Here is a 14,163-nt window from a genome sequence, read left to right on the forward strand (position 1 = left end):
CACTTATTAAAATAATCTAGGAAATCATGTCATAAGCGTCTGTTATACCGTGTTTGGGTTCTTGGAGGAGTGTCTACTATCTACGGTGGTAGACAAACACGAAACAGCGATATCTTAAAACTCATTTTGTAACTATTTCGTTTTTAGATTTTTAGGTAATACTAAATAAGAACGCTACTGAGAAGCTTTTCCTGCAAACAGTAGTAGTGCTCCCCACCTCTAGGCAAGTAATCCCACACCCGAGGATTCTAGGTTATTTTTATTTGATGTTGAAAACCTTAACCTAGCTTCTAGATAGATACTTAAATTGATATGAACAATGACCTATGTGACATCAACAATTTAGTACCCTAACGGTAGGAATTTTGACATGAGTAATGTTAGGGATACCATATTTTTTAAACCAAATTTGCAAACTAAATGATGTGGTTGTAGATGATTGGATTATTAATTAAGTGTCGATTAACGTGTTTGTTTCTTATTGGTGACACATCATTTGGTTTGCAATTTAGTTTAAAAAAATTTGGTCTTCCTAATATTACCCTTTTGACATTGTATTTATGCCTTGATTAAACGTTTAAGGATTCGCGAGCACAACTAGTCATTGTGTAGTCAGGTAATGCGTTGGATTTCATCCTTCAATATTTGCACACATAAAACTTCGAAACATAAAACAATTCAAGCCACATATGATGAGACATATAAGTGTAGGGAGTGTTCTTAAAATAAGTACACAATCTCATCACTTGAAATGTCACGTAATTTAAAAAGTATATACTTTTTATGTTTATCTTTATTCTCATTTAATATGCGACATGACGAAAAAGGGAGAGATTAAAAATTGACATTATTATTACATCTATAGATAGTTTTTCAGCAACACTTAGTTACCTTTTAACATGAGTAAAGTGACTAACCATAAAAATTTACTCTTAAATCCAAGAATTTTGTCACACCAAGTTTACCATTCAGCAAATAGTAAAAGTAAAACCAGCACAAGAAAAAGTTACTCTTTTAAAAGAGTTGATTGGTATTAATCCAGTCCAAGCATGCAGGTTCATTTCATGCCTCCTTCCTAATAACTGTTGGTAGGTGGAAGAACTGCCGCTGCATATTGTCCGTCCAGAACCTCAATGAGCTTCCCAGCTATTGCACTTGCATACAAACAAGACCCTTCATACATCTGCATAATTCAAACCGAAACCCTAATTAATTAAAAACCAAAATTGAACCAAGTGAAACTAATCGTGAAATCGTGTTGTTTTTTTCGATGTGTGTAACTTATTAGATTACGTTTGACATGTTTGTACTACGTACGTTCTTGATCCTTGTTAACGAGGTTTGAATTGATCTCATAAAAGAAAGAAAAACAAACCTTGGTATTGAAGAAGAAGCTGTAGGAATTGCCAATGTGGCCACCAGCAACATGATGAAGATCAAGCTGCAGCTCATCCAGAAGCCTGGACACAAACAACAACAGGTTGATCTTCTTCCTCTGCACCAGTTTAATGGTAACTTCATCGTCGATAATGCGGATATCAACCTCGGTGTCTTTGGATTTCCTTTGCAGCCACGAGCTCCGCAGAGAGCCATTGTTGTAGGACTGGTCATGAGGCTCACCAAGCGGCTGAATGTTGCAGCTCTCGTCATCTGCAGCGGCGGCAGCGCCATCACGCTCAGTCTTGTGCCCCTTGATCCGTTCTCTCCCACACCTTTTCTTCTCGACCAGCAGTTTAAGCTCTTCCACTGTCCTCAGAAGCTCGTTTATGTATTCAATTGCATCTCCCACAATTGATGCTCTATCATTCTTTCCAATTAATTGACCCCAGAAAAAGAAGTTAAGCAAAAGTATGATTATTATTGAAAACAAAACACATAAAAAATTAGGAACTGCAAAACAACCGATATGCATTTTCTAGTATGGTTCGGAGTATCCTATGCACCGGGATTTTTGGTCGTTACGTCTTTGATCAATGATACAGTGGATGTGAAATTTGTGAATTTTATGTGCGTACCTTTGTTGGGTTTGGAACCAAATTCTTCAAGATATCGAACTTGCCATTCAATTGCTGTCTCCTTTGGCGCTCGGTAGCAAAGTGTTTGGTCCTTTTGAGATCTCTTCCTATCCCATTAGAAGCCATATCTCTTGAGAACTTCAAAACTCCGCTATCAAACTGCCTCCCAAGACTCCCATCTGGGTCATACAGAACTCCTCCTCCGCTTCCGTCTCTGTCATCGCCGCCGCTACTGAACAACGACCCGTTTCCTGAGCCAGGTAAGGTGTACCCATGCGGCAGGGACTGAAGCAACTCCCTGAATAATGGCGGCTGTGGAGGGAGGTTCAAGTGGAGAAGCGGGTCATAGAGGACGGAAGAAGGCGTCCCCTGTGGGGTGTCAACCGCGCTGGGGAGGTCTCCAAGGAGCCCAAAAGAGCTCGGAAAATTCGAGGTTTTTGGGAGGGGATTTGTGAAGGTGATGGATGAGTTTTGGAGAAGAGAGGAGGGGGAGCATCTGGGTAAGCTGAAAAGGTTGAGAAGGTCAGGTGGTTGTGGGTATAGAGTACAAGTAGCAGAAGTAGTACCATCTGGGAATTGTTGCTGCATCTGATCATGAACGCCATGAATATTGGTGGTGTCCCAATTTGTTGGGTGCTCAAAAGACACCAAATGGGAATTGTTGATGTTGTTGTTATGGTCAGTATTGGTGGTGTATGAGTTATCGACACTGAACCCAAGTTCGTTTTGGAGCTCGATTTCCATGGAGGAATGATGATATTGGTGATGGTGAGGATGATAAGAAGGCTCTTCCATGGAGAGTCTGATGTTTGCTTCGACACCAAAGGCGGGGGTGGTGGTGTTGTGGTGGTGGGTGGTGTCTAACGAAGGCATGAGAACTTGTGGTGGTTGTTGTGGCGGTGGTTGTGGGGGAAGAGGGTTGAGGTCGAGCACGCTCTCTGCTGCAGATTCAGGGATGGAGTTTGGGTCAAAGTCGCATGCTACTGTGTCTTGATACATTTTTGGTTTTGGTAAAAAACCGTGTCTCCTCCTTTATTTGTTCACAAAATCAAGAACTGGGGAAGATAGAGAGAGGGAATTTAAGAGAGAGAGAGAGAGAGAGAGTGTGTGTTGGTAGGAGAAAGAAAGGACTGGTTAAAACTGCAAACCTCTCTCCTCTCTGGAGTGAGAAAGGCAGAATTGTTTCTTTGTCATTATGTGCTCTCTCTCTTCCTTTTTCTCTGAGATTTTTCAATTGCGTTAAAAATCTTTTGGTCATTGTGTTTATAATTAAAACTTTATTTTGATCATTGTGTTTTCAATTCATTAATTTAGAGTTGGTTTGAGATTGGGTGCTTTCAATAAAAAATAGCTTATTAAAAAATCTGAAGCATTAAATGTATTTGGTAAAACATAAAAAACAAATTTTTTTTTTAAAAACAACTGCTATTAATAAAAGTAGACCATGCTTCTAAAAAAAATATTTTTTGTTCAAAGCATAGTAATTACTGTTCATTTAATGAAATTTTTAAATAACAAATATACTACCACATGTTTTACAAAATTACAATCTTTGCCCTTACATTATTATCCTTGACAATTATTATATCACATTAAATATTATATCATTTTAAGTTATTTAACATATTCAAAGCAATTTATAGAAAAATTTACCAAACACTCAGACACTATTTTTTAATTAAAAGTACTTTTAGAAAAAAAAAAAAAAAGTTGCCATCAACAACTTTATTTTACAGCTGTTTATTCTCACAATATAAGAGACACAATTTTTTAAAAAAACACAACAATACTAAATTAGCCCTTAATCACTGTATTTCTCTAAGTTTGCAATTTGAGTCACGTTAAATTTTGTTTAAAATATTCATTAATCAAATTTAAAATTATAACAAATTTAGAATATATTTTAAAAGAGTAAATTGACAAGTTTCCTCTTGAATTCTGGGGTTGGCATTCTGTTGGGGCTGCGGGGTGGTGGCGGCGAGTTTTTCCTTTAAATTATTGTAATTTTAAAACTGTTTGGAATAAGTGTGTTAGGTTGATATTTTACATATATTTTCTATTTCTTTTATCTAATATCTAGTCATGATTTTGATGTGTTTTGGGCGAACTTTATGGAAAATAAAACAATGTGAAAATAACGAGTTTGCGAAAATATATTTTCTACATTCAAATTGGGGGTAATTTTTCTGTGATTCCAATTGTTATTTCACATATTAATTTTATGAAAAAAAATTAAAAAAACAGTTTATAAATACTTGTTAATTAATAATTTTATTTTTCAAGCAATAAATTTTTATTAGATTAAATGTTACATTAGCTATTGATGGGTTCGAACCTACGTCATTATGCAATGACTCAACTTCTTTTTATCATTGTGGTAAATGGCCAATTGCCATATCAATTAACAATTGAGGCCACAAAGAAGTCATACTTAATTTAGGCGCAAAAAATTTAATTAAAAAAATAACATGGATTTTATGGTTAAAATCGAGAAAATCCGAAGATTGTGCATGTGAGCTGTGTTGGACCCATGCAAAATGTGGAAGATTTGGATTAGTGAAGTCTGCCCGATAGTGTATATGGGCTGGTGTCAGTCACGGCACAACATACATCAACCCATATTCTCAAGGATAATACTTACGGTCTCACTAGTGAGTACTATATATATACTTATTTTTTATTTGGCTTGGTGAAAAAATAAAATGTGTTTCTTGTTTTTAAATGTTCAATATATATATATATATATGCACTCTTTTTAAAAAAAATAAAAATATGTGTCAAAATATCATTAGACCAAATATTAAAAATGAGAATATAATGTAATCACTAGTGAATACCTAAATATTATCTTATTTACACGCTTATTAGATAGACTTTTCCAACACAACACACACAAAGTGTTAATGTTGGGTACTTTTATGCCCACATAATGGTGCAGGTTGAAAAAAAAACCACGAAAAGCTCAAGGTAAAATCAAAGCCCAAGGAATATCAAGAAGCGCATGGTCCAAGGGGCTTAGAAAATGATACTCTTTAGTGCTAAGTAGACCGCCGACTAGCGTAGCCTGACCAGTTATGTAAAGTGATTTTTTACCGCCAGAGGCACGGGAAAACCTGACAACTTTATAGCGTAAGGTTTCAGGGTAGTTTACTAAGACGTTAATTAGGCCACGCGACGACTCGCAATCAAGATCAGAGGCTTAGGATAAGACGTAAAGGTGGTGGAGACGTTCAGAGAGACGTTGTTGGATAACCGAGACCAAGCAAGGCGCTCAATACACATCACTCTGAAAAGACGTGCCATTTTGAAGAGCATCCTCCTGTAAGGGAGAGGATAACTGAGAAAAGCGAGAGTTCATGTAAATTGTCGAGCGTTATTTGTAGTCTTGAAATCAATACAATTCAAGCAATATAATAGACGTATAGTCCCGTTTAGAGGGAGAACTACTCAAATCTCTTAGTCTTTTTCATTTTAGTCCATATCCCAGCCCACCAAAGATTTATTATTTCAATTTTTAACTGTAAACTTTCAACGTTAACAATAAGGGAAAGAGAAATCGAGAGCAAGGAGGAATAAACTGGAGTTCACAGCTATGTTGCAAAAGTCAGTCGAGTTGGAATTTAGGTGTATTATTTCTATGTTTTCGAATTCTACTTGAGTGATATAGTATACTTGCAACTATCAGGACAATACAATTAAACAATTATATACTTTTTATTATTTTATAATTCATTAGAAATATTTTAATATGATTTTTAACAGAAAGTTAACGGAAGTAACTAAGATTGCAAACTCTGATAAACACATTGACCAAATCGGATGAATTGGAAACATAGTGATCAAAATAGATTTTAGCTACATAAACACAGTGATCAAAAAAGATTTTAACTCTTTCCAATTTGCCACATAGCAGCACTAGCTGGGAGTTTGTTACTGAGATTCGCATCAGTGTAGGGTCCAACCACAATCTCTATTCTGAAATTCTTGATTCTGCTCACGCGATTTTGCACTTTCACCTAGATCTGGTATTTGTGTCGTTTTTTTATGTTCGTGTCGTTTTTATGACATACCCGATATCTTAACGGGTTATGTTGTGTAACACCCGTTAAAGTAAACAAATAATATGATCCGATTTGAAATCGACCCGTTAATATTATCAGGTAATATGACTTGACCTATTAATCATTAAAAAATATATTTTAAATCAATAAATAATGAAAATGAAAAACAAAATTCGACCCAAAAATAATGGAAAGCATAATACTTGATTAGTATACTGTACCACATTGTCACATAAATATTACTTTAAAACATTAAGAAAAAAATAAACTTTTATACTCAAAATAAGAGTCTAATGTAAAGTCATTAGTACATTACTACAAAATACCAAATATTCAAGGATATGTACATTAATGATTATGAATTTTATTTATTTTGAACTCCCTTAAAAATACTATTCATGAGGGTTTTGTATGGTTTTAAAAATTCAAACTACGATGTATCTATCCGCAAAGCATAGATGATGCGATCACGAGTGCTTGCATATTTTTCACATTTTTCGCACTTGTAAATAATTAGTATAATTTTCTTTTTAAATTTGTTTGGTATTTTTAAATTATTTTATTGTTCAATGCAATTGCAACTTCATACAACATCTTTAAAACATTTCAATCTCATACATTTATTATTATTTTCATTTCAATTTCATACATCCGTTAGAAAATCTGTTAAGTTAACCGTTAAGTGATGATGTGGAAAATATGAGGTCCTCATTTATGCTGATGTGGCTGCCAAACATGTGTCACATGGCCAAACAATTAATAAAAAAAATTAAAAATTAAAAATTTTAAAAAAATCACAAATCTTCATCTTCCCCACCTCTTTTCCCACCACCACCCCTTTGCCTACCCGAGCCACCCCTTCTCCCACCACCACCCCCTTGCCCATCTGAGCCACCCTTCTCCCATCACCACCCATAGCCCCATCATTTCCGCACCTCCTTCTTTAACCAAAAATCATAAATTCCCCAATTTGCAATTAAACCCTAGATCCCAAATCCAAGTAATTCAATTGCATGATGGGCCTCAGAGAAATCTCTAGCCCTAGTCATCTTTAGAGATGCCCGGAGCCCGAGTTGTGCACCTTCTCGATCTCCAAAATGTTGTCGTTCATGGGCGCAATGTTAGGGTTGATGGCTGGGTCAAGCTTGAAGGGGTCGGGTTTGAAGATTGGGTGCTAGGAGCTTGAGTCGAGCTCCTTATCGGATTGCGTGATAGCGGAGTCACTGAACTTATCCCAGTTGAGTAAGTCATTTGGAGCTGAGTCGATGGTGGCGGTAAGTTGTCTGGTGAGGTGGGGGTGTTTAGGTGGTCGTCTTGTGTGAGAACAATGACGAAGGGACGACAGAGAGTGAGCGAAAGCTACTGGCTGACATAGGAGGCTAGGGTGAAAGGCACTAGTTGGAAGAAGAAATTGAGGCAAGGGTTTGAGGTGGTGATGAAGGTGGGGAAAAATTGGGGGTCTCTAGGTTGCTTAGGGCTTTGCGGATGAAGAAATTGATGGTGGTGGTGCTGTTGTAGGGAGCAGCTTGGTGTGGAAGTGTTGGGGAAATGGGTGGTGATGGGGGATGATGGTGGTGCTGAAGGGAGAAGCTTGGTGCGGAAGTGATGAGGAATGGGGTGGTGATGTGGGATGGTGGTGTTGTTGGATGAAGAAGCTTGGTGTGGAAGTGATGGGGGAATGGGTGGTGATGGGGGACGGGGTTGGGGGTTGGTTACGGAAGAAGGGGTGGCTAAAGTGGGCAAGGGGTGGTGGTGGGAGAAGGGATGGGGAAGATGAAGAATTTGTACTTTTTTTATTTTTTTAATTAATTATTTTAATATGTTAATATTCAAATTAGATTTTAATTTTTTTATTAATTGTTTATGTCATGTGGTACACGTTTGGTAGCCACTTCAGCATAAATGAGGACTTCATATTTGCCATGTCGTCACTTAACGGTTAACTGAATAGATTTTCTAATGGATGTATAAAATTGAAATGAAAATAATAATAAATGTATGAGATTGAACTGTTTTAAGAATGTTGTATGAGGTTGCAATTACACCGAAACCTGAGGGGGTAAAATGTAATTTACCCTATAATTTTAATCTCACTCTTTACCTATAGTATGCCATAAAAATAAATAAATAAATAAAACTTAAAATTTTCAAATTTATATAACGAATAATAATACAATAATACATATTTAATATGCCATATATACATATGTAGAGCCAAAAATAATCCCAAAAAATTGTGGAGGTGACACGTAGATTTTTGGACAAGAAAGACGAGATTACCCTCGAGGTACACCGGAATTTCCACACACATGCAACAGACAATAACCGCTCAATCAAGGAAGAGTCAAAGGTGATCAATATGGTATTTATTCAAATCTCTCTCATCACTCCCCATCAATTCCTTATTGATTTAAATTAAAAGCTAATTCCCAAAACTTTCTATTTAATTTAGGAATAATTGCCATGTTAATTGCAAGATATTATTTCACATAATATCTTGCAATTATTCATCAAATTACACAATATATGGCCGGCCATTCTCCACAAATAGGGTTGACCACCCTCCTATAAATGCCTATCTTATCCCACAAAAATGCTAAGCCATTTGCTACCCACAACTCCTAAATACATTCTTTTTAGAATTCTAACTTTGGCATTAAAGATTCTTCGGCCAAAGTCCCCCTCATTCATCATGGGCACGTGAGGTTTTTGGCCTTGATCGAAGGTGTTATTATTTTGCAGGTGCATTTTCATCAAAGGAAAAGATGGCGGAAATTTGCATCCACAAATTTGTGCTTTCATTGAGAGTTTGATTCACATACTCGAAGAAGACTCTCGTATTCAAAGTTTCTCATTTCTCGTTCATTTGTAGATTTTTGTATGGTCTTATTCCTAAAATTATTAAATTCTTTGAGTAAACGTAAAAGAAAAGTACAACGAAAGAAAATTTGAAAACCATGACGAACGAAACTTCTTATGTTTTAAGATCCGGACCAAGTGATGGAGATCGCGGCATAGCCCCACCACGACAATCCACGAGACTCAACACGATAGCTAGAAAATCGGCATTACTCGTACAAGGCACCACCGTGGCAGTCCATGGCGAGCTTTCTGCCCACGGTGAGTAAGCAGCCATGTAGTAGCAAGCCCAATCCCACGCCACCTTGCAACAATTGACCCAGGCTCGTGCCACAAGGTAGCCAGCCTAGCGCGAAGCAGCTTAAATCGATGCGCCCCAGCAAACCCAGAAGCTACAAGGCCAAGGTAGAAGTGCCCAACTCCAGTTTAGCCTACACGGGGCCACGCCCATAGTGAACCGGCCCGAGCAGCCTGAGAAGCAGCTAGAGTCGCGACTCAGCATGAGCCCAGTGCGCTCTAAACCCAATGCAAGCCCAATGCACCCTTGACCCAAGGCCAAACAAGCCAGACTACACTGTGCCCACGTGCCCCACACGTGGTTCGGCCCACTTCTGTGGCCCAACCGCTCACGCTGTCCACCTAGCGATCTCGACTAGTCTAAGGTGATCGATATGATATTTATTAAAATCCCTCTCATCACTCCATTATTGATTTTATTCAAAAGGTAACTCTCAAAACTTCCTATTTAATTTAGGAATAATTGCCATGTTAGTTGCAAGATATTATTTCATATAATATCTTGCAATTATTGACACAATTACACTATATATGATCGGTCACCCTCCTGTAAATACCTTTCTTATCGCACTAAAATGCTAAGCTATTTGCTACCCATAAACTCCTAAATACATTCTTTTCAGAATTCTAACTTTGGCATCGGATATTCTTCAGGCAAAGCCCCCCTCCCATTCATCATAGGCACGTGAGGCTATTGGCCTTAATCAAATATGTTATTATTTTGTAGGTGCATTTTCGTCAAAGAAAGAGATGACGGAAATTTGCATCCACAACATATACACTATAGCTATTGTTTTTTATAGTAAGTTTGTGACAACCTGTCCCAAAATATAATATATTTTATCCTCGATAGTATGGAATGACTATTTTACCCTTGAGAGTTGGGTTGTGAATGTATTATTGGGCTAAGAAAATGGACTAATTATTTTCATTTCTTACTTTTATGGACCCAATTGAAACTTGGGATTGTTTTGGATGAATCTTAGCCTATTAGGGCTTAAGGATTTTATATGGATACCCAATTCGGACACATACACACGTGCACACACACGTATAGACTTCTCTCTCTCTCTCTCTCTCTCGAGTCTTCCTCGTCCGTGCAATCCGTACTTCCAATCTCTCTACCAACTTCATCTCTCACAGATCGAGCTAGTAGAGGTTGTTTTTGAACTCCTTGCAAGTCTTGGAGTCGAGCCATGCCTTTGGTTCGAGGAAAAGACTAGTAGAACTCGAGATGCTCGAGCTCCGGCAAGGAGTGGAATTTTCTTCTGTGTGATTGAGAAGATATTAGCTGGATTTAAGACTTAAGAAGGTAAGAATTCATCTTCTTTAGCATGTTAGGCTAGTTTTGGTTAAGTTTGTACGTGTGAGCTTGGTTGTGGGATTGCAGGAATAACCGGTTTTTCAAGGATTTTTCCGGCCATTTTCCGTTGGGTTTATGACATAAAAGTGGTAAGAACTAGTTCTACTCGTTTAGAGCTTCATTTTGGTACGAATTTCATGAAATTTGGTTGAGAAATGGCGAAGATATTCAAGTTTTAAGTTTTTCCAGAAATAGGCGAGTGCAGCGGTGGCCGTCACTGGAATCCGGCAAACGATCGGAGAAGAAGGAGAATATTCCGTCAATTTTGACGGAATATGCTAATGGCGTCAGGTAAAATTAACGGTATATGCTGTTATTTGACAGAATATTCCTTAACGCTGTTAGGGAATCTGTCAGTGTGCCAGGCACGTGTTTGCGGGTGGGCGGCGCGTGTAGTCGTGCCTTGGCTAACCTGTGAGGGCGCGTGGGAACTTAGAAAATTATTCTAAAAATATAAGGATGTTCGTGGGGTTGAGTAGGCCATGATGGTTATTCAAATACCCCAATTGAGCAACGTATGAGAAGTTATTACCTAGTTTTGGTTATGTGCTTAAAATAACGTTAAAATAGTTGTTTCACATATAGGTGAGACGTTTCCAGAAGACAAGAGCAGTCAGGCGACGTTCGAGGTTTACGACCCTGCCATATATCAGTAAGTGGGCTTTTGGTTTTCAGTATATATATATGTGCTTGGTATTTTTCCCAGAAACTCAGTTAAATGGACTTATGTTTTGAAATGCCATGCCAAATATTTTATACTCAGAATATGCATTTAGTAGTTGCACATATTTATGTTTGACGTTGCAGAAGCTCAGGTAAGTGCTAGGTGAGTTTATAGATTATGGATGTGAGTTGCATGATTATGTTGAGATGTATTATAGCTCATAAACCTACACCCTGGTGTTAGTGCTCCTAGCCGTGGTCAGGGCACAGTCCTTCACGTGATGTTCACCTCTTGCACTATACGCTCACCTTGGATCCAAGTTAGGAGCACTGTCCTGTTGGAAGTATGCCCACAAAGCCACTCATTTGATGTAATAGCTTTTTGGAATACTTATTGTGTTAAACTTTTATATGTTTAATAGAGGGCAAAGCTTATTGTTAATCACTATTTATAGTATCTTGTGTTTAAGCAATAAGGGAATCCAAGGAATGTATTTGATCTAAGAGACAAGTGATTTAAGTTAGTTAAATTAACGAGACCTTTCTCTTATGTTCATTCCTAAAACGTTCCTAGCCATAGGATTGCCAATTGGGCATTGACAATCCGCTAAGGTTAGTATGTGTTATGTCGACTCAAGCGTGAGTATGAACTAGTCTCAAGTCATTTGGTGTTGGACACTAAGGCAAACACATAGGTGCTCGAAAGAGTAATCGAGTACACTAAACAACGATCAAACGAGAGTTCGAACATACATGTCATGTGAGAACTCAATAGTTGCAATATGCAAAGTAGTCCTTTGACCTGAGGCATCATTGATGTCTAATGGTTAGGTCCTTGATCTTTGATTATGTCAACGGCATTCCATTGGAGTGTCCACGGCATTGTTGGGGTCAAGCTATCTAGTCATGTAGGCATATGAATGCACAACAAGGGATCTCTAACCTTCCATGGTGGAAGGAGAATACTCTAAGATATGATTCGAGAGTCTTTGGCCAAAGCATATGAATATGACTAAGGAAGGTTGTTCCAAATCTTATTCAATTGAATCATATAGAGAAATATCACATTGGATAGTAGACATGAAACAAACTATCACTTAAACAATGTGATTAAGAGTATTGTATTAGAGAATGACCGTATTGCATTGTAGTTGTAACTGGATAGGTTCTCCAACCACTTCTACTTAGCTTGGGTAACCATGACATGCTGCTAGGCGTCACCCATGGTTTGTGGAAGCCCTAAAGATTAGCAAACACTAATTTTAAGGGAGAATTGAAATGTGGTTTCAATTCACAATCGATCGTTAAGAGTAACATCGCCCACTACCTTGCTAATTGGAACCTAATGGATCGTACACCGAGTAAGGATATAAGTGAAGAAATTATATGAAATGGATAAGCAATTAAATGGTTTAATTGAAGAATGGTCAAGATTAATTAAATAGTTAATTAATTATACGAAACGTTCGTATTGGGCGTTTAAGTTAGTTTTGGGCTTCGGGGCACAAAAACGTTTTGGTCCACAAGGCCCATTATGTTTAAGTTGTATGACAACTAAAACAAAATGGGCAATTAAGCCCAATAACAAATGGAGGCCGGCCATATCAAGGGTAGTGGGAATTTTTGCTTAATTGCAAGTTTGCCACTAACCTAAAAGATGAAGTATAAAGTCATCTTTATAGCTTTGTTTCTACCTAGGGTTTTCTAATGGAATTTGGGTGAAACATATTCTCTCATTTTCTACATAGAGGCCGGCCACTTAGGGGAGGAACATCTAGCAATCTTCTTCTTCCCTAAGTCATCCATTTCATCTTCACACTACATCTTTGGTGTGGAGACTTAGAGACACCAAACCTTTGGTGTTTTTGGAGAACAAATCCTCAAATCCTCAAAGAAGAAAAGGAGCACTAAAAGGGAGGAAATCACAAGGAAGATCCAAGGAGCAAGGAGGTGACTTGAAGGCCCTCCACTTGGGTGAATCCCTTGTGTAATCAAGGATGAGCTTCAAGGGTAAAGAATCTCTAAATTCTTATTCTCTTTAATATTGTTAAAGAGTCTTATGGTTCACCATATACTAGGCTTTGAAAGTCATGGGTTTTATGAATTGTTTTTTAATGCATGCCTACTTTAAAGTGTTATTAGTATGCCTATGTATTCAAATGTTCTTACATGTTCTTAGCTAGGACAAAATTTTTCCTTCATGTCCTATCGTACAGACCACTATAAGTGGTTCTGACTCATAGGTGACCCGCGATCATTTGCACAGTCTTCACATGATCGTAGCACTTGAGCGTATTTATTTACACCCAGTCCTGTTGTACAGACCAATTTAGGTGGTTCTGACTCGTGTGCAGACATACTTGTTGAGCTATTGGTTAAGCTGTACATGTCATATTAGGTGACCCCGGCTAGATGGATGAGCTATAGATTCAGCCGTACAGGTCATATTAAGTGACTCCGGCTGACATATCATTTGCATTGATTTATATCACTTGGCTTACATATTTTATGCTGAGATATTTGACATGGCATATATGTGGATTTTGCTATTTCGAGCATGGTTTTGATATACATATGTATTCTATTTTCTAGGAAATTATACAGGTTTTACAGCGAGGGGTTATTACTTTTGATAAGTGAATTGGTTTTGAAAAGCTTTGTTTTTGCCCACTGACGCTTTCTGTTTTGTGTCCCTCCAGGTTTTAGGTAGGAGTGCTTGTTGGTGGCTTACAAGGAATTGACGGCGGTTTTGACAAATTATCATTAATGTAGGACCACGTCTAATATTGTATAATTAGTACTTGCCCTGCTGGACTGCACTTTGGCTACCTATGCTCTGATTATTGTGTAACCACACTTAAATATCAGGATTGCACTTTTATTTGGTTAGTGTAAATTAGTTAGC

The 14,163-nt window shown here is 37.7% G+C and overlaps 1 protein-coding gene across 1 annotated transcript; it reads right to left on the bottom strand.

The window, feature by feature from the left end:
- Positions 1-832: 832 nt before the first annotated feature.
- Positions 833-3,271, bottom strand: LOC137747975 (transcription factor bHLH91-like). Its single transcript, XM_088683290.1, has 3 exons — positions 2,016-3,271; positions 1,376-1,807; positions 833-1,183 (listed from the first exon to the last, which is right to left on the bottom strand). The coding sequence occupies exons 1-3, from the start codon at positions 3,012-3,014 to the stop codon at positions 1,076-1,078; spliced, it is 1,539 nt and encodes a 512-aa protein (XP_088539416.1). The 5' UTR covers positions 3,015-3,271; the 3' UTR covers positions 833-1,075.
- Between the last annotated feature and the right edge of the window lie 10,892 nt (positions 3,272-14,163).

Source organism: Pyrus communis, chromosome 2 (assembly GCF_041283825.1).
Source record: "Pyrus communis isolate YQ-2024b chromosome 2, ASM4128382v1, whole genome shotgun sequence".
NCBI lineage: Eukaryota > Viridiplantae > Streptophyta > Magnoliopsida > Rosales > Rosaceae > Pyrus > Pyrus communis.

What these genes read in the sequence shown, in the direction of transcription:
- LOC137747975 (XM_088683290.1), bottom strand. Translation starts at nt 3,014, where the DNA reads ATGTATCAAGACACAGTAGCATGCGACTTTGACCCAAACTCCATCCCT. An exon ending in TGGTTCCAAACCCAACAAAG is followed by an intron (nt 1,808 to 2,015) that starts GTACGCACATAA and finishes TTAATTGGAAAG; the next exon opens with AATGATAGAGCATCAATTGT. An exon ending in GCTTCTTCTTCAATACCAAG is followed by an intron (nt 1,184 to 1,375) that starts GTTTGTTTTTCT and finishes TGAATTATGCAG; the next exon opens with ATGTATGAAGGGTCTTGTTT.